The 22,776-nt window shown below is 43.3% G+C and overlaps 1 protein-coding gene across 4 annotated transcripts; it reads left to right on the top strand.

Annotated features, from left to right (window-relative positions):
* The first annotated feature begins 775 nt into the window (after nt 1–775).
* Nucleotides 776–19,886, top strand: LOC134872504 (uncharacterized protein C11orf87-like). Of its 4 annotated transcripts, none has more exons than XM_063895842.1 (4): nt 776–1,302; nt 15,079–15,311; nt 16,337–18,034; nt 18,414–19,886. In XM_063895842.1, the coding sequence occupies exon 4, from the start codon at nt 18,512–18,514 to the stop codon at nt 18,929–18,931; it is 420 nt and encodes a 139-aa protein (XP_063751912.1). In that variant the 5' UTR covers nt 776–1,302; nt 15,079–15,311; nt 16,337–18,034; nt 18,414–18,511; the 3' UTR covers nt 18,932–19,886. The 4 variants fall into 4 exon arrangements, with proteins under 4 accessions (XP_063751912.1, XP_063751913.1, XP_063751914.1 ...); XM_063895843.1 differs by having other exon boundaries at nt 15,007–15,311; XM_063895844.1 differs by having other exon boundaries at nt 776–1,730; nt 15,079–15,260.
* Nucleotides 19,887–22,776: the final 2,890 nt, after the last annotated feature.

Below are 22,776 nucleotides of genomic sequence, written 5' to 3'. Positions count from 1 at the left end.
TGCGGCCGGCCGCGGCCGCTCTAGTAGAAATCTAACATGCTGTCGGCGGCCGCTTTGGGGTATAGAGGTAGGGGGCCCGTTCTCATATGAGGGGGGCCGGGGCCCCCCCGCCTCGCGGGGGCTGCGGGGGTATACTTTACGCCAGTGGTACTATGCATTATTAATTTAAAGATAGAACTAGTCTAATCATTGTCAGTATATTGTCAGTTTATTTTATGTAACGATGGTGTGATAGTTCTTAGACGAAGCCGTGTACGTGAAGGATTTCAAACTTTAACATTAACAGTTCTTGGTAACATTTAATGAGATTTAATGTTAACGTTATGACAGCTGTTTTCGCTATGAAGGCGGTTTAACTTCGCTAACGTTATGCTACCGAGTACCTCGGCATTCTGCTAGTTTATCAAAGGCATAGCCTAGTCAAATGAATGTCGTACAATGACTGACTGAACGAATGTGAATGTGTGTGTGGTGGGGAACGGACGGAGAAGGGGGCGTGTTTCACTCGATAAGGGGCGTGTTTCACTCGATGAGTGGGCGGGTCTGATCGCGACCTCCTCTTCACTGCGCATGCTTCAGATTCTACTGCGCAAGCGTACTTCGAACTGGCTCCAAATTTTCAAAGATGGCGTCGCCTCGGTTGCTTCAATTCTATAGAACACAGCTGAATGGAGCCACTCTGTCCATCTATATACAGTCTATGGTTGGAAGAGATAAAGTTGAAACTATTACATATTGCATTATTACACAGATGTGTTTGGTGGTATGTAGCAGGTATATAAATATACAGGAATGCATTCCACCAATAATCCCTCACGTTTTATTTTATTGTTCCAATATTATTTATTGTCACTTTTATTTTGGTATGTTTACTACAAAAGACCGTTTTGGGAGCTAATGCTTTTATTTTGAAGTCTTCACTTTCGGCAGTGACGTCATCTACCTGCGTTGCACCCTCTCTCACTCAGTTGTTTGATGGCAGACTGAGGTGAGGAGAGTTAGTCATGTGCTCTTTGTAGATTTCTGTTCTAAATGATGTTTACAGTGTTTATATAATCTTAAACTGTGAAACAAGGTTATAATATCATTCCATGGTGCTAATGTGTTGCTGTGTAGTTGTTTTGCAGAAGTTTGAGTGTTTTAGCAAACTTTTAGTTAAGTGTACTGTTTAGCGGCACTTGTGAGGACTCACACACAGCACCTGCAGCATGTTTAATGGCGTCTTTTCCCCACCACAGACTGGTGTGTTGCAGACGTCCATCTGTATTAATGCTGCTGCATTATTGTGGTTATTTGATGCAGGTATGTTTGTTGCTCCCATGTTTTTGGTCTATTGTGTTTTGTACTATGTGTTTATTTTATTGTTTTATTTACATGTCTAAAAATACTAATTAGCCGGTGGTGTATACATTTCCAGTGTAACTGTAATGTTACAGTGTATTGTGATCTATTGTGATTTGATTTGATATTTGAATGTTTTATAAGTAATAGTCTCGCAGTTGTTTGATGGCAGACTGAGACTGGTGTGTTGCAGACGTCCATCTGTATTAATGCTGCTGCATTATTGTGTTTATTTCATGCAGAGGAATAAATACGCCACAGTTTCGGTTAAAGACAACAACCGAATCTCCTTGTGCATCAACCACGCACAACACAACGCAGAGTCGCAGCAAGGGTCTGCTGAGAAGTAGGCCCAGACCGGCTACATTGGTGCCGTGACCTGAAGACTTGTAAGAGAGACGAGGCATGCTCATTTTCAACTAAGGCAAACCACGGGGAGAGTGAAAGAGAAGTGGTTTCTTTAATAAACAGATTGGTTCGACAGGGTTTTTGTGAATGCTGTTGGTAGCATTAAGATAAAGGCACCTCTTTATTATGAGTCTGCAGAGGGACAAAACAGTTTGATGGGACTTTTGTTTTACACGTGCCAAAGTGACAGGAGAAACATTTTGTTAGGACTGCCTTGGAGCGGCCTGTAAGTGGACCTGATTCTCGGTGTGGTGTGGTGTGGTGACAATAAGGCTGGAGAGAGGAGGTATTTGCTATGGATCAACAATCTTTGCTCTCTCAAGTGCATAATAAAAGTTCACGACGGCCATACTGCCAGCTAGAACTGGGACACTGAAAATAACAAACTGCCCGCGATAGATAAGAGAGCTACTGGTGGACTGAACTCAACGGGACCAAGCCACAGACCAGTGTCAGTCTTTGGAATCAAAGAAAACATTCAGGCTACAACTAAAACAAAGTAAAAACGAAATTACAACAAAAACAACTTTGAAAAGGCAGCGGAATAAAAAACATAGAGACCGAGCATTAGTGTCTGTAAACCTCTATTTAAAAGCCGACCAAGTGACGACTATTTACCTTGTGTTTTGGTCTCTGTTTAGGCGACGGAGGAATGGGTCGAGAAGTTAGCTTCTTCAACTGCTTTGACTGTATCTGAAATGGTTGTAGTTGAGCTGTGCTGTTGCGATGATTGCGGCTGAGGCTTCTTCTTGGACTCTCTCAGAGGAATCTTGGGTGAAGCCTCTCTTTTTGAAGGAGCCTGACTGGTGATAGGCCATTGCTGTTGTTGCTGTTGTTGTTGCTGTTGTTGCTGGTGTTGTTGTTGTGACGGTTGATGAGATTGCGTCAACTAGGAGGTAGGGCTGTTCGATTTTGCCCAAAAATGAAACCTCGATTTTCTTCTCTCCAAATCCGTTTTTCGATTACGATACGATTATTTTGTGAAATGACAAAAGGCAAAGAAATTATTTCAAATATGCTGCTTTTTTATTGAACGTTTGCCCCATTGGGCTTTAAGTGCAAACTTTGCTCTTATTAAACCAAAAATGAATGAATAAAGTGCAAAACTCTTTTTGTAAAATGCCCTTGTGCAGTCCGCTCTGCAACACACTGCTGCCATTCCGATGGGTGTTTTTTTTGGAGGTGTTGAAATAAATTCGTTGTGCTGTTTTTAACTGCCACTGACTTCCGACAGAGTTTACAAAGAGGAGTACTTTGCTCTTCATCCGAAGCGGCGAAGGCGAACCACTTCCATACAACGGACTTGCTCTTCTTTCTATCCACTAACTCCAACGCCGACATGTTTGTTTACAAATGTGTAGGAACTAGAAAGAGCGCCATGGGGAGGTCAGAGGCGGAAGTAAGTAAGGCAAACCAGTGCAGCCAAAAATGTATCTGGCGCAGCCATAGACAGTAGGGCGCAGCCCAGACAAATGAACGGGGACTGTAGCGTAGAAGTTAGTTAAAGTGAAACATCGATTTTACGAGTTTCACGTTTTAACATCGTTCTAAATACATAATCGCAATTACGATTTAAAATCGATTAATCGAACAGCCCTACTGGGAGGGGGAATTCTGGGCTGAAGATGACGACGAAGAAGATGATGAGGATGAAGAAGATGATGAAGTGGTACAGACTGCTGTGGTTTGTTTCCCTTCTTGGTGGTGACGCTGCTCGTAACCGAGGGCGGTTTGGCGTCTGGTGTCGGGGCTGGAGACTGGGACTGGGCTGCGACTGTGCTGAGTGCCTGAGGGGGGGTCGCCCGGGGCAGGGGAAGATGCGAGGGCTGGAGAGGACTGCTTCGACAACGACTGCTGTCTTGATTTCTCCTCTCCCAACTTGAGTGGGGGAGTTTCACTCTTTTTGTGCGGAGGTTCCCTCCTTTGGTGGTGTGTCATGTTCGAGTATGCCCCTTGCAGACTTCTACAGCACTGTGCCTGTAGCAGGAGAGGACCCTGTCGAGTACTGGATCCGCCTTAACAAAGCTGTTGATGCAGCTGAGGAGGGCTTGAGCAGACATGGGAGACATATTGATGATCCCCGTCGAGAAGTAACCATGATGTTTGTCAAGTATTGTCCAGATCCCTCCCTGGCTGCAGTGTTGCGGTTCAAAGCGCCAGAGAAGTGGACAGCTGGTGAAATACAGGAGCATGTTGACCGTTATCAAATCGAAATGAGAGAACAGCTGAACACCAGACCAAACCGCCCCAGCGCAGCAAGACATGTGGCAGCTCATGTTCAAACACCTGTGTCTGAAGAGGTGTCTATGCCTAGCCTTCCAGTGTTGCCCCCTGTCCAGGCTGAAGCGAATGTCACATCTGCTCCTCAGTTTGATGGTAATTGCCTAAAGACTTTGATTGGCCTGCTTGACCGCACACTAGCTCAGAACAGCCAGACGATGGCTCAGAACAGCCAGCCGATGGCTCAAAACAACCAGCCAATGTATAGGCAGCACCCGTCAGACCAGAGAAAACACTGCAAGGTATGCAAGTCTATGGAACACATAGCACAGAACACGCATAGAGTTGAGCCATATGATGAGCTATTCTATGCTCCAGTCAATGTGAATAATATGTTCCAGATGCAGGGAATGCTTGATTCAGGTTCCATGGCCTGTACTTTCAGTGAAGAAGCAGTGGAAAAGATGCTGAGTGAAAAAGTATTGTCAGAACCAAGACCGATGACTCAGGAAGTGGTTCTAGTTGGGTGTGGAGGAAAACTCACTAAACCGAAGTGCATGTACGAAGTTGAACTGAAGGTGTATGGGGAGAGCTGCATCGTTCCAGTTCTTGTGGTGCCAGGCCAGCGAGATGATCTCATCATTGGCACAAACGTGATCAAGTTTCTCATGCGCAAGTTGAAGAACAGTGATGATTACTGGCGGCTTATCTCCGTTTGCAGTCTTTCCTCATCCCCAGAGTGTGAACAGTTCTTGGACCTCATGGCGAACACATCCCGTTGGAGGGGTGAGGAGCTACCAGACAAAATTGGCACAGTCAAGCTGAAGCAGTCAGTCACTCTCCTAGCAATGCAAGAACACCTCGTTTGGGGTAAGCTACCTAACGATACTCCCATGTCACCGGGAAGCACTGTGATAGTTGAGCCGACCTCATCCAAGTCCATGCCACGTAACAAAGCCCGTCCCATAGCTTTCGCGAGTAAGACACTGAGCAGCTCTCAGAAGAATTATCCAGCTCACCGGCTTGAGTTTTTGGCGTTGAAGTGGAGTGTGTGACAAATTCAGCCATTGGCTGAAGGGCAATTCCTTCACAGTATGGACGGACAATAATCCACTCGCATACATAATGACTAAGCCCAAACTCGACGCCTGCGAACAACGATGGGTCACAAAGCTCGCTCCTTATACTTTCAGTCTGAAGCACATTGCAGGAACCAAGAACGTAGTGGCTGATGCTCTCAGTCGGGACCCGTTTGCCAAGACAGTTGGGCGTAGACTTGTTACAGAGTCCTATGGCAATCTGCTTGCCGAATCTGATGAAGTTGGAGAAAATGGAGTTCAGGATGTCTTTCGCTTAAAGGTCCAGTGTCAGCGGACGAAGAGGTCAAAACAAGGTGCTGTGACTCAGTCCCATTGTTCCCCGCCCCTGTGTAACAACATTGTGAAAGCTGTCCTTGATTCTCATGACCACTGGGATGCAGCTGCAGAGTCCAGGGCGACAGAGTTGATCCAGTCCGTTCAACACCTTGTTCCACCAGGGCAGGATCTGCTACCTGCCTTCTCCCTGGAAGAGCTCCGAAAAAGCCAAGAGCTTGACCCTGGCATCTCTAGAGTCATGCCTTTTCTGAGTCGACAGAGAAGACCCTCAAGACGGGAGCGAGACGGTCTGGACGCAAGTGCTCTGGTACTCATCAAGCAGTGGGAGAGACTTAATGTCATTGATGGAGTGCTCTATAGAGTCACCAAGGATCCCTTGAGCAAACAGACAGATCACTTCACAAAGTTAGCCCACGCCTTTCCCTGCACAAACCAGCAAGCAAAACAAGTTGCTAAGAAGTTGTGGGATAACGTCTTCTGTGTGTATGGGTTTGCGGGGCGCATACATACAGATCAAGGAGCCAACTTTGAGAGTGAGCTCATCGCAGAACTGCTTAAACTATCGGGTGTCTCCAAGTCACACACTACAGCCTACTACCCCATGGGGAACGGAGGGACTGAGAGATTTAACAGGACTCTGGGGGGTATGCTCCGTTCACTGCCACTGAGAGAGAAGGCCAAGTGGCCCCAGCAAATCCAGACCCTGACATTTGCATACAATGCGACAGTGCATGAGACGACTGGCTACGCACCCTTCCACTTAATGTTTGGTCGGGTTCCAAGGCTCCCCGTTGATGTGATGTTCAAACAGGTCCTACACGACCCAGTGGTTGTTGACTATGGCAGCTATGTAACAACGCTTATGTCCCACCTCCATGAAGCAGCAGACATTGCTCGAAAGCATGCCATCAAGGAGCAAGACAAGCAAGCCAGAGGTTACACTCGAAAGATCAAGGGGACTTGCCTGAGCGTGGGAGACAGAGTACTTCTCGCCAACAAAGGCGAGAGGGGAAAGAAGAAACTTGCGGACAAGTGGGAACCAACAGTCTATACTGTCGTGGACAGCAACCCACAGACCCATGTCTACATGTTGGAAGATGACAAGGGTAAAACAAAGGTAGTGCATCGCAACCTTATCCTGGATATCAGCTTCCTGCCCATAGAGTCTGCTCAAGGAGACATGCCGGAGACCGAGGACAGTCTTGATGATTCAGAGGACAGACAACTCTTTGGATGAGGAAGAGGGTTCGGAGGATAGGACAAGCGCATGGACACTGCCAGTCACCGGTCCTGTGACGAAGCTGATACAGACGAAGATCAGTCTGATGCAGAGCTAGATCAGTCAAGTGTACCAGATACAGCATCAGTGATCGACGCAAGCAGTGTCCAGTCATTCAGACCGGTTACAGCGTCAGCAGTTGACACATCAGACTCAGTGTCGATGGTTGACACAGGCCATGTCCCGACCATTATTTCTGACACTTTACCAACAGTTGCAGAACAGGGCCGAGACAGCCAAGTACCCACTCAAGCAGACACGCAGGGTGTGGTCAGGACACGTGCTGGCAGGGTTGTTAAGAGAGTCAGCCGTAAGTGATGTACTGTTTACTGTATGTGCTCACGAGTACGGTTTGGGACTCAAGTAGGCTGGGTAGTTTGGTGTACACGGCACCAAGCAATTCTAAGAGGTGACTAAGGGTTGATCACCCTTTTGATTTCTCTGAACCTGTTTACCAGGTAGCTTCTAGCTGATTGTGAAGATGGTATCTTTATGTGAACCCGTGCCAGTTTTAACCCAGTGTTAATGTCCCTGTCAGTGTTATGTCCTGTCAGCCGCTCAGGATTTTGGTGTAATTCAGGAGGGGTGAACGTAGCAGGTATATAAATATACAGGAATGCATTCCACCAATAATCCCTCACGTTTTATTTTATTGTTCCAATATTATTTATTGTCACTTTTATTTTGGTATGTTTACTACAAAAGACCGTTTTGGGAGCTAATGCTTTTATTTTGAAGTCTTCACTTTCGCCAGTGACGTCATCTACCTGCGTTGCACCCTCTCTCACTCAGTTGTTTGATGGCAGACTGAGGTGAGGAGAGTTTGTCATGTGCTCTTTGTAGATTTCTGCTCTAAATGATGTTTACAGTGTTTATATAATCTTAAACTGTGAAACAAGGTTATAGTATCATTCCATGGTGCTAATGTGGTGCTGTGTAGTTGTTTTGCAGAAGTTTGAGTGTTTTAGCAAACTTTTAGTTAAGTGTACTGTTTAGCGGCACTTGTGAGGACTCACACACAGCACCTGCAGCATGTTTAATGGCGTCTGTTCCCCACCACAGACTGGTGTGTTGCAGACGTCCATCTGTATTAATGCTGCTGCATTATTGTCTTTATTTCATGCAGGTATGTTTGTTGCTCCCATGTTTTTGGTCTATTGTGTTTTGTACTATGTGTTTATTTTATTGTTTTATTTACATGTCTAAAAATACTAATTAGCCGGTGGTGTATACATTTCCAGTGTAACTGTAATTTTACAGTGTATTGTGATCTTTTGTGATTTGATTTGATATTTGAAGGTTTTATAAGTAATAGTCTCGCAGTTGTTTGAAGGCAGACTGAGACTGGTGTGTTGCAGACGTCCATCTGTATTAATGCTGCTGCATTATTGTGTTTATTTCATGCAGAGGAATAAATACGCCACAGTTTCGGTTAAAGACAACAACCGAATCTCCTTGTGCATCAAACACGCACAACACAACGCAGAGTCGTAGCAAGGGTCTGCTGAGAAGTAGGCCCAGACCGGCTACAGATACAACAGTTCAAAAAGCATAAACAGTGAGCACTGATTTATGTTTCACGGTAATGGTATTGACAGGTTACAAACACTGCAGTGTGTATTTTACTGACATTGTGAATTTATGTGCACCTGTTGTTTAAAGATACACAGAGCATCTCCTTTTATCACGTGATACGAATTCCTACAAGTAAGGTGTGCATGAATATTTCAAAAGCACAGAAACACCATCACTTGAGCAGCTCAAACAAACACACAGAGACATGCAACACCAGTCGCTCCTCACAATCCCTGCTGGGAGCTCAGAGCACGCGGCTGCATGCATGAGTACGGCCTGTCCCACGTCTTTCTGCCTGAGCTGCTCACTTAGATCAATAAATCATTTAAGGCCTGTGTCTCTAGAGGTTTCACATGTATGGCTATACAATTCATATAGGGGGTTGAATGTGACTAGCACAGGGAATCTTGATATACTATTTTTAGCCCTTTTTGCTAATTAAGGTTAAATCTGACAGCACATGACTCCTTAGTGGGGATAAATAATTTACACAGGTGGAAGAAGGCATGAAAACACGATTCTTGAAGGATTCCTGCACATCCCCCAGTTGTACAGCTAGATGGAAACATAAGCCAAGTCATGTTAGGGAGAATTGGCTTCAAGATGACTGCAGAACATCCATCCTTTCCATTGTGTTGTATAATTCATTTTCCCCTTTAAGCTGTGCCCCTCGAGATGAGGGACAAACAGAAATGTGATGACATCAGCACGGCCATAAAAATGCTTCATTGTCACCAGAAAAAAATTCCAGTGTTGGAAAGACAAATTGGATGGCGGGGCGAAGCCTGGGGTAGAATAGAGAGTATAAGCTCTATTACCAGGGCCGTGCAATAGTGTGGCAAGATGGCCATAGAGCAGCAGAAGAGAGGTTTGCTGTCACAACATGGAGCAACATGCTAGGAGGAAGCTTCAGGCTGCTGTTAATATAATGGATAGTGAAGAGAGAAATGGAGAGAGAGAGGGATGTTCTGCAGCTTAACAAACAGTAAAGCCTTAGGACAAGAAGAGAGGAATGTCAAGAGGACAAGCAGGGAATGTCACAACATCATCGGCTATTAAAAAAAGGGATGAGGACAGTCAGAGGAGGAAAACATCCAGAAAGAGCCTGTCTTTACCGTGAGAGGGCTGCAGTTCTAATTATTGTTATTTATACAGTCGTTCTTCAGCACAAGAGGCACGTCACCGGCATGTTCCCGAGAGAATTTGTAATTATACTGGTGACCCCCTGTGACATTTCCGCCACAGTGCCTCCGTGTCCCAGAACATCAAGAAATATCGATATCTAACCGGCAGATTAGCATGAGATTTACTGTGCAAAGCCACGCTTCCACGAGGATTAATGTTTTTCATTTTAGATCAGTTCTGTTGTGTCATATCTGGCTAACTTAGCCCGCTAATGAACGGTTCTTCTAATGATTTAAGAGAACACTGCAGCCTTGAGAGGACACCAGCACGACTTTAAGACGTTACGTTCAGTGATTTCTGAGGAAAATTCCCTTGAGTGTTTCCATTTTATGCTAATTTATACTTCTATCTCCTCTAAATCTCAGAAAGAACGCAATAATGTACTTTTTAAATCACTCTTGTATAAGAGCCATATGATATGCTTATGCAATAGGCTGCTCTGTGCAGTACTGTTACTGAAATTGGCTGAACTAAATAATGAAAATATGCTTATTAGTTACAGAATACTATAATATTCTGTATTAATATAACTGTGAAAGGAGCCTTTATGCATATTGAGTACTTTTACTTTTAATACATTGCACTGATCTGTACTTTTACTTCAGTAGCATCTTGAAATGGAGTATTGTTAGACCGTAGTATTTTTACTTTAGTAAAGCATCTGTGTACCTATTACTGCTTGATATGCACATGCAAATGAAGAAATGCTCGAGTGTTTGTCACTCCACAAAAATATTTCCCGGAATTGCAGGAATTTAACTTCTAATGAAGTATTTTTACACCATTATATTTCTAGCCTTAATTAATCACAGTATTTAGAAAAATGTTGCTTGGTATAGAGATGCAAGTTTTTGAGGAGTGTTTGTCACTCCTCCAAAAACGTTTCAAGGTATTTTACTTGTAAGGGAATATTTCAGGATTATTATACTTCTCCTTTTCCTGAAGCATCCAACACTGCCTGATTAACCGATGCATATCAAACTGGAGGAATGTGGTACGTGAGGCCTTTGAGTGTTTGTCACACCACCAAATGTTTCCATATTGATGCAGAAATATTTGACACACACTCATGCACCCGTTCCATCAGACCACCCACTCACACTCACATTTAGTTGTGGGGTGATTTAAAGTGATGTGGACTGTGGGAGGAAAGTGAAAAAACGCCTGGAGTATTTCCCACGCAGACATACACACACACACACACACACACACACGAACCCCACGCACAGAGACGATCAGTTGCTTAGGAACCGCATTGTTCATCCACTGGGGGTGTGATCACTTCTGAGTAAAGTGTGGGATTCATCATGTGAACTTGTGTGTGAACGCTCGCAGGGCTCTGATGATGCCCGTAGTGCCGGGAGGTGGGTGGAAAAGGTGAGCTTTTGATGATGTAACCGATGAAGACAAAAATCCACACAGCAACGTCTGTGAGCAAACTGTGAGGAGGAGGACGTTTACAGAAGTTTGATAAATATGACATATTTAAAAATAAGCTTACTGACTGACGTTTATGTTTTCAGTTTCAAATCCAACCAGTATGCAACCTTTCCTGCATTACATGTTAGATGCTTTTATCCAAAGCGACACTCAATACTGTGGACAATTTGGGTCAATACACTATCCCACAGAGCCACAGCCTCCCCCAAAACCTGACCAGTCTACTAGTACATCCTATTGTCTATCTGTTGGAGTTATTTTTAAGATGTTCTCTAGAAAGTGAAATACAGTTTCTTAAGGTCAGTCCAGGAGGATCCTGATATATTTAGTTAAAATGAACTTCTTCTTTTCTAGCTGCAACAATAAAGTAATACCCATTAATGCATTAACAATAATAATGTACATTATTTTAAAATAGGTCATTCTTCATGGTAAGTTTGACCTTCAAGAGAGTATTTGTACACTGCAGCGTTGCTACTGTCACTACTACGTAAAATATTACCGCTAGCTTTAGATAATAGTATATGAATAAGTAGTTTTACTTTAATACCAAAGGTACACTTGTGCTGTTAATACCGTACTTACACCTCTTTGTATTTTAGAAAGAGGTGTAAGTACAATAACCAATAACCTAGAAAATATAGGTTATTCCACCTCTGGAGACAAAGTCTTCTATTTGAGGAATATGTAAAGATTGCTGTGTGTGTGTGTGTGTGTGTGTGTGTGTGTGTGTGTGTGTGTGTGTGTGTGTGTGTGTGTGTGTGTGTGTGTGTGTGTGTGTGTGTGTGTGTGTGTGTGTGTGTGTGTGTGTGTGTGTGTGTGTGTGTGTGTGTGTGTGTGTGTGTGTGTGTGTGTGTGTGTGTGTGTGTGTGTGTGTGTGTGTGTGTGTGTGTGAGAGAGAGAGAGAGAGACCAATTAGCCAGAGAAGAGATCAATCAACACGCCACAGACACAACCACTGTTTAAAGGATGGGTTCCTTTTTTCCAAGCCTCACAAATGTTTGAGAAAGAGGAATATATGTCTTTGTCCCTCATAGTCCTAAACATGTATATATTAAATCTCAGTTGATCCTGGTGATGTCATAACTCTCACACCCCCCCGTGTTTCCTTTTCTCCACCTCTACTGTCACCACACAAGGATGCCATTAACCGGGAGAACAAAGCAGTGAGGTTGTTTGTCTTCATTTAGGGTGCAGAAATGTAAAATCCTCACATAATAAATGCACGCAGTTTATCACAGATGAGCGCTCGGTGACAGGTTCATCATTAAGAAAAGAAGAAAAAGCCAATCTGTGCGAAGACATTTCCTCTCTGCGTGCCTCATTCATTCTTTTCCTAAAGCCATTTCTGTTGTGCACAAAAGGAAAGTTGGCCTGTGTCGGTGTGTGTATGTGTGTGTGCATGCATGAGTGCATGCATGGTAAACTGGCTTTTGTGCAGTTCATTAGAAATTCTGCTGACAGAGACTTGCAGGGGAAGCAGTGGTGTGAGCGTGGAAGGAATATCAAGAGGAATGCTCCTGCCTGGAGATGGCCTGCAGCTTTAAAGATATCAGCTCATTCACATAAAGCTGCACGACGTCACACACACACACACCCAGACACACACTCTGAGTGGACAGCAGCGTGTACATCGATATACATTTAGCATTCAGACCCACAAAGCTTTCTCATTACAGTTAATAATCCTGATTAACACAAGCTGCAGTCACAGTCAGGTGGCTCGATAATAGGCAGAAACATAACGTGTCATTAATACAAAAGAAGAGTTTGGGGTTTTAATGAAACGGATAGAAGGTGGACAGTCATTAAATATGTCTCCTCCTGTTCTGCACTGAACTACAATTCTGAGGAACTACTTTATGCTACAATTGAAAAAGACATATTGCACCATTTATTTGTTGTAAATGCTGAGGGAGATTTAATATACAGAATATAATACAATTAATCAAACCTGACTATTAGTATTATAAATAAGGTTATAATAAGACTCTATTGAGCCCAGAAGGGAATTCACAGTAGCAAATAAAGAAATAAAATCAGCTGCAACATTAAAGAGGTTCAATTATGCTTTTTGGGGGATTTCCCTGTCCTGTAGTGTGATGTACAGGTTTGTGTGCATGTAGATGGTCTGCAGACGCTAAAATCCCTGTGTTCCCCAGAGGGAGTTTCTCTCCCCCACACTCCCCCTTCCTGAACATTATGACATCACTATGTAAAACGTGCGCTTCTACTGGCTAGCGCTGCAACACATTGTACGTAAAAGGCTAAGGGGCGGGACATCTCTAAGCTGTTGACCAATCAAAACAGAGCCAGCCAGCTAACCAATCAGAGCAGACTGGGCTCTGGTTTCAGACAATACACGAAGGTACTACTTACTAGTACTTTACTTATCTGTAATATGAGTACTTCCTCACCACTGGGAACTATTTATTTTTGTTGAGATGCATAAAAACATGTTATACTGCTAAAATAAACATTTTCTATTAATATGAAATCTCCCCACAGACAAATATCCTCCAATTCCTCAGTTTCCCCGCAGCTCTGCAGAGCATTTCCACATCTCTCATTGTTTTGGTTTGCACTGTGGTTCACTCTTTCTCAAACCTCATTTCCAGACTCAGCGAGCTCCAATAAACCAACTGCTGTTTGTTGATGGGCAGGTAGCACACAGTGTGCAGGAGTGTGAAATTGGACAGGGTTTAAACTTCTCTCAAGCTCTTTTTTTCCCTCATGAAATCCCTCAAATACAGACTGTCTGAATGTGTTTACTATTATCTCCATTTGTACAATTCATCAAAGCAACACAGCTGGACAACACTTTGTGCAATTTAATCTGCTTGTAGAGGCTTTGAAAGACAGACTCCCAGTATTTCCTGCCACAGCTGCAAACTCACCAGAAAATGCAGCGGCTTGTCGACCTTCAAGGCCCTAAAAACACGATAGCTTGAGAGTTGTTTTATATAAGTATCCAGAAGGAAATTTATTTTAAGGATAAGTGTCTCCTCTGTGGTTTGAGATGGGTCAGGTGGATCTAATATGAGCCAGTTGACCTGGAAAACTGAGCGGACCTGTATGAATATTAAAACAAGTGCTATAATCACTCTCCATTTAACAGCCCTAAAACATATGCCAGGCTTTAAACTGTGCATGAATAGTTGTATAAATTTTTCAGCATGCACTCATCTTCAGTGAGTTCATCATTCAGGGACCCTCTCTCCCTCCGAGGACATCCATTTTTCATGGAGCCCCGCTGGTGGGATAATACTGTAAAAAGTGCTTTGTGGTACCAACACAGAGACCTTTATCTGATCAAGTGCTCCCCTTTTCTTTATCTGTAACTGATATTACAGGGCTTTACACATCCTGCAGCACTGTGAGCTACTCTGACTGCACAATTATGCAAAAGAGACTTAGTCAATTACTGAGATATATGGCTTTTATTAATTCTTATTAAGTCCAACATTTAAGTAATAATACTGTCCCTTATTAAACATTTCATCAAATCCTAAGATCTCCTTGCAGCTTACTATCTAATCGAAAACAGTTTGGGGCTCTATCATACCTGTTTTCATCATCATATTTACATTTATTGTCTCTCCTGAGACATGTCTCCATGCTTTAATGTTCAGAAAGCTCTTTATGTTTCTCATACTGCCTGTGCTGCAGCTCCTCTTCTCACCCTCTGTCTGAAACCAGAGCCCAGTCTGCTCTGATTGGTTAGCTGGACGGCTCTGTTGTGATTGGTCAACCGCTTAGAGATGTCCCCGCCTCTTAGCCTATCATATACAACGTGTAAGTGGACTGGCCAATAGAAGTGCGAGTGTTGAAACGTGATGTCACTATGTCACTGAAGTAAACTAATTAGTCCAATGGAGTGTGTTGGAAAGAAACTCCCTCTGGAGGGAACACAGGGATTTTAGCTTTTGCAGACCATTTACCTGCACTAAAACCTATACTATAAAACGTTACAAGAAATGGAAAAACCCTAAATTAGTTGGGCCCCAGAAATGAGTTCATCTGATTTCTGAATTAAATCTAGTAAAGATTATCAATTCAACAATAGATGAGTAATATAACGGCAGATTTAAATCAAATCTTAAAAGAAAAATGATTCGTTATAATGACAGAAATCTGGATATAAAAAAAAGTTTGGGTATTTTTTCCCTTTTTTGAACACAGTGGTGCTTTTACTCTCGTCAGACTTCAGAAGCAACACTTCTCAGATCTCGGATGACTGTTGTTTGTCATCAGGGACGAAGAGGCTGAATATGAAAGTGTTGAGAACCGGATTGTGGATTTGTGTGTGCGGAACCCCCTGATGCTCGGATAAGATCAAGAGGAGAAGACTCCCCTGTTCCCCTTCAAAGCAGTTGTACCTTGACGTCGCCTTGGACAACACATTCGGGGTAAATGGAGGCCCTGAACAAGAAGAGGTACTCAGTGAACTACATCCTGCTGAGGCTCTGATTGACAGATGTTATCAGGTAATGAAATGGCCTAAAAACAGAGCTAAGATATATTGAACCTATATCCTAAATATTAAGACTTAATGAATAATCATGCTGCTGCTTCCTCCAGTTATCAGTTGTGCACGTTCAACCAAGTTTTGTAGCAACCCAATCCAATAGTTTCCATAAACGTTGGCTAAGCTTAACCATGCTGTAGTCGACAAGCGCAGGAATAGAGAGGACTTGAAAAAAAGCGTCTTTATTGAGCGTAGTTTTGCAGAGTCGTGCCATATTGACTGCTTTTCTGTCAATGAGGTTGATCATTTGTTGGTGGTCAGTGTCTTCTTCCATGTGCTGTGGCAGCAGACTGAGAGCAGCAGACAGTAACAGAAACCCCCCTCCAAAAAAAAAAAAAACCAGCAACATCAGGAAAGCTCTGGGGGAAGAAGTGCAGCCTGAATCTCTGCTGTAGGTGTCAAAGAGGAGCTGAAGCTGCAGAGCATCATGTACAATATCTTTACCTTTCTGAGTGAAAAACTCTTCCTTCCACACGGACGCAACAAGACTATAATATCAGTAACTCTGTATTGGATGGCTTTAACTTTGGTACATTTATTATGTCCCCGGACGCTGAATCATGCTGAGGTTGCCCTGGTTGTTTGGAAGCATGGCTTTAGGTAATAACAAATGATGCAACATGATCCTGACGGTCCAGCATGAGTGACACACTTGTGAATTTGAATGAATATTAGATGCAATTTTTAATCTCAATCATCAGGAAGGACTACACTGCTTCAGGATCAGATTCAATTATAGGTTCTCACTTTGGTTTGGTGCATACAACAAATAATATACAGGCACAGTACTGCAAAAGTCTTACGCTGTTGAAGCAATAATTTAGTCTTTCAGAATGAAAACCACATTTAAAAAAAGGTGAAACAGGTTGTTCACTTTTTATATAATGATTTATTTTAGGAGTTAATAATTTGTCTGATAGTTTTCTGCTTTTTTTCTCAAAGCTGTTTCACCTTCAGTCCAAATGTTGTGCTTTTGTTTCACAGATGTGAGCAATGCATCCTGGGAGAATGCTGTCATCAATCAACACCACACTGAATCAGATAAATGGAGGATGCATACTTTACCACTTATCTAACTTGCTTGGAATCAGTATGCAGTGTGACATTGGGATGCAGATCATCTGCTGTCTGACACCAAGAGGCTCTGGATTTGCAGACACAATCAGCCATAAAAACGCAACATGGAGAATGGTGTTCTTTGTCTGAATCCACAGTGCTTTAAGGTAGGTCAAGGTGTAGCCTCATTGTAAATATGTCTCCTCACTGCCCACACTTCTGTATCTGGAGTGCATGTCACACCGCCTGCAGCAATCTTCAAGTGGGGGAGGAACTGATCTGGTGGGAGTCCAAATGAGTGGTTTTCTAACTTATCCCTTCTGCAAAAGTAAAAGTGGGGGTGTGTGAATCACAACTAAAGTCAAACTGCTTATATTAGGCTATTATTAAGAACACTTCCCTCATTTCAAACCACACCGCATGACTGCACTTAGTCTGTAAAGACCGGTTATCCAAGTGATGAGTCAGTCCATCGATTGATTCATCACTCATCATTCTGCCAGAATATTCGGTCTCCAAGGAAGTCTGGCGGGGGATGAGAAGGCGGCAAACATCACAGATTACTTCTAAGACTCTTTTTAGTTTTATATTAAACTGGGAGTTATTTACTGGCCTTGTTAGTCTTTTATTAAAATGTGCTCTCCGTGGGCTCTTGCTGTCAACTTGATGTCAGCATTTATGTGTTATTAACACACCTTCAGTCGTAATTATATTTAAAGGGCTGTTTTGATTGGGTTTAATTAGCTGAGAATGAGAGTCTAACCTCAATTATATAAAATAAAATGATAAATGTATCCATAGGTCCTATATAAGCGCTCAAGGGTGTTTGAGGATAGTGGCAGTATTGTAATGTGGTGCACTGGTTTAGTTAAAGACGTAAGTGTATTGTTTATCTTCATATTTGTAATGAATGCACAACAGTGTTTACTAATTACATATTTTGTATCTGAAACTATACAATATGGGCTTTCAGCCAACGTTCTGGGGAGAAGCTAATAATTGGCACATTCCTATACTTGCTCTGGCCCAAAGGAATGCAAGACAGCTGGACAATATTTACACCCCTCATTATGAGGCTTAAACGCTACAAATCATGCAGCATTTGACTGACCACACCCTCAGGAATGTCAGTGGATACAGATCAAGATCTAAAATTATGACTAATTTATTCATTATTTGATTCAAGTGAAACGCCAATAAGCACAGGGGAGCATATGCACTCAGGGGTTGGTAGACTACGTTTGAAGACAGAAAAAAATCAGCCGTGCCAGCTGACTATAAGGAACCTTTTATGCAGCTGCAGCTCTTCATTCAGATGCTGAGCGGAGCAGCCGGAGGAGGGAGACGCTTTTCAGGGGAAAAAACACCACAGCTCTTTTTGATATCGCGTTTTTAAAACCCACTTTAATGCATAGTGAGGGAATCCCCTCCCGTTACTAATTTTGCGGGGGAAGTGGTGTCCTGGATTCAGACTGAGCGGATTGCGGCAATTTAAAGCGTCCTGAGTGATCGGAGCTCAGCAGCAGCATCTCATTGTATGAAATGCGTCACCGTGATCCTCTTCTTCCATTCACACACATCCGCTCTCCACTCACGGACTGTTTCCCGAACTGACTGTTTCATCAGGTAAGGACTCCCTTTATTTGAATGTATTTTAAGCTTAAGATGCAACAAATGCAGACATGATCCCCTGACACGGCTGCTGCGTGAGTGCAGGAAAGGATGGCTCCTGTTTGCTAAATATTGTGGGCCTATTACAATAGATGATGATGTATTGTCCCGACTTCTACCCCATCTTATATTCATGGCAGCTTCCTTTCTGTACGTTTACTCCATTAAAGGTAGGCAGCTTTTTCATTGGGGTTTAGCGTGAACTGGTGTGCACTGCCAATGTTAATTGGTGTTACAGATGGATCCAGTTGATGAGGGTTGGTGGGCGGGTTTCTGGAGGCTCTGATACAGTGTCTTCTGGAGCTCAGCCTCATGTGTCTTCTTTTCGGTGCAGGTAACCACATGCGCGGGCCAGTGTCACCGCGCTGAGCCCGGAGAGCACGAAGGGTACCGGGGTCAGAGAGATACGAGTGGCCGGGAAAGGTGGATCGGATGACGGCCAGAACCTCTGAGGCCTCGGGGCTGTCGGTGCCACTGCACCGCTGTCACGGGGGTCTCCAGGTCGGTAACGGCACGTGCGCGGAGCAGCTCCACTTCTTTCCGCCCCTCTCCTCCACCCTCGCGCTCCTCGTTCTGGTGGCCGTGCTCGTGGGGATCGTCCTCGTTTCCCTGGCAACCTTCCACTTCCACAAGAGGAAGCTCCGGAACAGGAAGATCCAGCGCGCGCAAGAGGAATACGAGCGCGACAGTCGCAGCCCGGCGCGCGGCGCAGGGACGCGCGGAGAGCCCGCAAGGCCGTGCGTCATCGTCCGACCCGTGAGATGTGAGGAGGAGATGCTCTCGTGCCACCAGAGTGCAGAGAGCGGGGACGCCACCGAGGTGCTGCACGAGACAGTTCACATTGACTGTTAACTTCAGGGACTGTGGAATAAACAGAAAAAGCAATAAGGCACAAAGAGCTCCCCATCTCTGCTGCTTGTAGATTAGAAACGTTAACGCAGAATACTGAGCAGAATAATCGGCATAGAGGTAAACTACAGTGACACATAGGATAGCTTCACACCTTCCTTAACACACTAGTATTTAGCCAACCGGTAATTCCTTATGAGACTGTATAGAGTATTTGCCTGCTTTGACTTTTGGACCTCTTCCTTTTAAACCCTCAAAGATGTTTAAACTTTAAATCTTCCCTGGGATGTGACACGAGGTTGTGTTGAATTATTAAGAGTCTAGTGACACCACACAGACCTTAATGGCTCGCTGATCTTCCTTGGCATGTCTCTCTGCCACACTACCAGTATGTAGTTAGACTATAATGGATGTTGTGGTGCTGTTAGGCAGTGCAAAGCTGCATATAGGCTGTAGAAAATGGCTTATTTGTTTGCGTAGTATTTTTTCCTTCAATTAAGTGACTTAGCATATTTGCCTAAAGTACTGTCCTCCAATGTCTGTTAGACATCTAGCTCTAGTTAGCCTGACAGTATGAAAGACTTTTTGCTGTAGTAATGCACATTTTTTTTAATGTGTCAGATAGTAAGTTTTAGCGCTAATACAGTATTTTCCTTTTTGAGTATTTATAATGTATTCTCTGACATGTAATACATTTAGAATCCAACAGAGGGTTTGAGTTAAAGCCCGTCTTCTTTTTTCTCCTTTTTTAAATCCTTCATATTGTATTATAGTGGGCCTATTATAAATTCTGTGTCATTTATTATATGAAATCACTGTAAATGTATGCCATTATGAGAGCTGGAATGTTTTACAGTAACATCATCTTTCTGGAGTTCATATAATCTGCCTTATCAAGGAAAAATATGTAATATTCTAAGTTTATAAATAAATACTTACATTATGTTAATCCTTTTAATGTGTCAGTTACCTTAAATGCTTGAAGACTGAAGTTCTTTGAAAAATGTGATTGCTGATCCTTACTATATTGAATGGACTGGTGAAAATGTACATGCCATTAGATAATATGCAAATGTTCGATGGGTTTTCATTACATCACCCACTAGGCAAATGACCTTCCTAGGGGAGATCCATTTGCACTGGGTCTCCTGCATTAAACCTTCTATAGCTATCAAAGAATTACTGCTCACACAATTTCTATGGTATAAACGAGCACGTAAAATACTGCTACTACACATTTAGACCCAGTGCATATAGAAATAGTGCACTGTAAAGACCCCATCAATCTTTCAATGGGATTTATGAACATGAAGGTTATCCTACCACCCTTAATCTCAACATCTCCATAATGGTGCTACAGCCTGTCGTATTGGAGGTCAGTGGAAGTGAATCAGCATCAGTCAGTGTGTTGGCCAGGTACCAGGACACCATGTTCCTAATTGTCCCCAGTCGGAAAAAGGCCTGGGAATATGAAGTAGTCTTTGGCAGGGCTCCAGTCCTGGATAGATGCACTGACAGACTGCCCATCGATCCTATCTCATTGGCATGAGTGCAACAGAATGAAACCATTTATCTTAGCCGAGGAATTTGGAAGTAAGTCAACGAAAGATGACTAATGCTTTCTACATTTAAAACGTATGTTCCCCTCAGACCAATTTATAGATTGGGAGCTAGAATACCAAACACATTTTTAGGAAGGAACAAAATAGGAATTACATGGCACTCTGTAAAAAAGAGACATGGATTTCTCGACTGTTATGTAAGTCCAAGTAAAATCAGGTAGTATGAAGTCCATCATCTTCTGGAAAAGCGTTTCTCTGTTTCGCCTGGCTGCTAAACACATTTTTCCATCTGCTAAAAGTGGTGTTAAATTGTTATCTAGTGTGCAGGGTGGCAACACCTCTTGCTGGTAAGTTGTGAAGCTGGCTGGCTGTAGCAAAGAATGGATTTGAGCAACTAGGGATGGATGGAGGTCAAAGAGGTGAATAGATTGATATTGGCAGAAAGACATATATGGTCAGCCGCAGGAATGAGTAGCGGTAACATTGCTGGTAAATGAAGGGGTCAGGGATTTCAGAAGCAAGGAATGGAAGGAGGTCAGTGGGTCTAGGGATGGTCAGTGTCTTGCACAGGAATCAATAGAGGTGAGTTGTTAGGGATGAATAAAAGTCAGAAGCTACAGATGGACAAAGGTTAGTGGCTGGGATTGGAATAAGATCAGAAAAGTAAAGCTACACCTGTATTCTCTCTCATATCCAGCAGGGGGGGGGGGGGGGCTTAATTGGTTGCAAGAGAAAGTCAGGTTGAATGAAAGGCTATGATTTATTGTGTCAGTTAACATTTTCCTCATTTATTTAGGGTCTCACTTTCTAATTTCAGTTCTTCTTCAATACAGCATGATCTTCCATATGGTAAATGATGCTCTTATTGAGTGTGAACTACACAATTACACAAGGTACGTTTTAAGGTGTTGCCACCTTATGATTGACAAGTCCCTGCTGGTGCTCTGTGTTTTTGTCTTAGACTTTTCTAACCTTTCTCAGTGTATTTTTAGTGCAATTATCTTGTTCTGGTTTCAGTTTCTACCTGGCTTAGCGCCAAAATAATATGCTGGAGATGATAAAAGACTAAGTTGGCAATGGCGAAAATGCCAAACTCAGGCTTCAAATCATAGTTTAAAACCAATGGGTGGCATAGAGGTGACTTCCTCCACATCTTTTACAGTGTGGTAACAGTCAGTGGCTAGGAATCAATGGAGGTCAGTGAGTAGGAATGAATGTTAGAGATGGTAGTTCCCTATGAATAAATGAAGGTCAGGTGGTCAGTTTCAGTGTACGAAGAATATCAGTGGCTGGAGAAAAAATGAAGGTCAGTGGTGAGGAATCAATAGGTCCATGGCTGAGAATGAATAGAGGTCAATGGTGGTCAGTGGCGAGGAATTGAACAAGGTCAGTGGCGAGGAATCGATTGAAGTGGGTGGCTTTGATTCGTCGTTGTCGTCGGGGGCTTTGAAGGATGGAAGTCAGTGGTGGTTAGTTGCTAGCAATGGAAGGATGTCAGTGGCTAGGATTCAATGAAAGTCAGTTGTTAGAAACTAATGAAGGTCAGTGGCTACGAATCAATGGAGGTCAGTCGCTATAATTGCTTTTGTTTGATGGATGGATGGATGGGTAGATGTTGGCGGCGGTCAGTTGCTTGCGATTGAAAAAGGTCAGTGGTTGGCGCAAAGTAAGGTCAGTGGTTATGAATCAATGTGGGGTGGTGGCCTACAGTCAGTGGAGATGGGTGGCTCGGGATGTATGAAGGGAAGTTCTTAGAGAGTGGATGAAGGGTCGTGGTTATGAAGGATTGAAGACCAGAGGTCATTTGCTGGGAATGTAAGAAATAGAGGTCATCAGTCGGGGACAGATGACGTTGGGCTGCCTTTATTCAGAGTCAGAGCGAGAGACTTTTGTGTCACACAACTTTGCTTTGGGAATAGCCTAGTTATTGTGTGTAGCCTCATTTAGATTTAATGAGGCCAGTTTTCAGGGTTTTGTTGTCCCACAGGGTTCTGCTCTTCAGTGCTGCAGATAAACTTTGCAGGGGACGTTAGTCGGCCAGTGAGTGGATTAGGTCCTCTGAGACCTTTTATTACAGCCTTATTATGGTTGTGTGTAATGTGTTCGTCGCCTCAGGCAACTGGTCTTCAGTTATCAGCTTTTAAATAGTACCACATAATCTAATCGGGAGATTTAGTGAGCACGTGTTGCCCCCAAGTGAATAAAGCCCAGATTCACACTGAGCATATGCTCTGTTAAAGGTTGGCCGGTTTCATCTCAATTTGTGATTTACTGTCAAATAGTGCA

Source organism: Eleginops maclovinus, chromosome 11 (genome assembly GCF_036324505.1).
Source record: "Eleginops maclovinus isolate JMC-PN-2008 ecotype Puerto Natales chromosome 11, JC_Emac_rtc_rv5, whole genome shotgun sequence".
Lineage (NCBI taxonomy): Eukaryota > Metazoa > Chordata > Actinopteri > Perciformes > Eleginopidae > Eleginops > Eleginops maclovinus.
Note: the sequence above shows the minus strand (reverse complement) of the source record. Positions and strands in the feature narration are given on the sequence as shown.

Excerpts from the sequence above, each read along its gene's own strand:
- LOC134872504 (XM_063895842.1), top strand. The coding sequence starts at position 18,512 with ATGACGGCCAGAACCTCTGAGGCCTCGGGGCTGTCGGTGCCACTGCAC.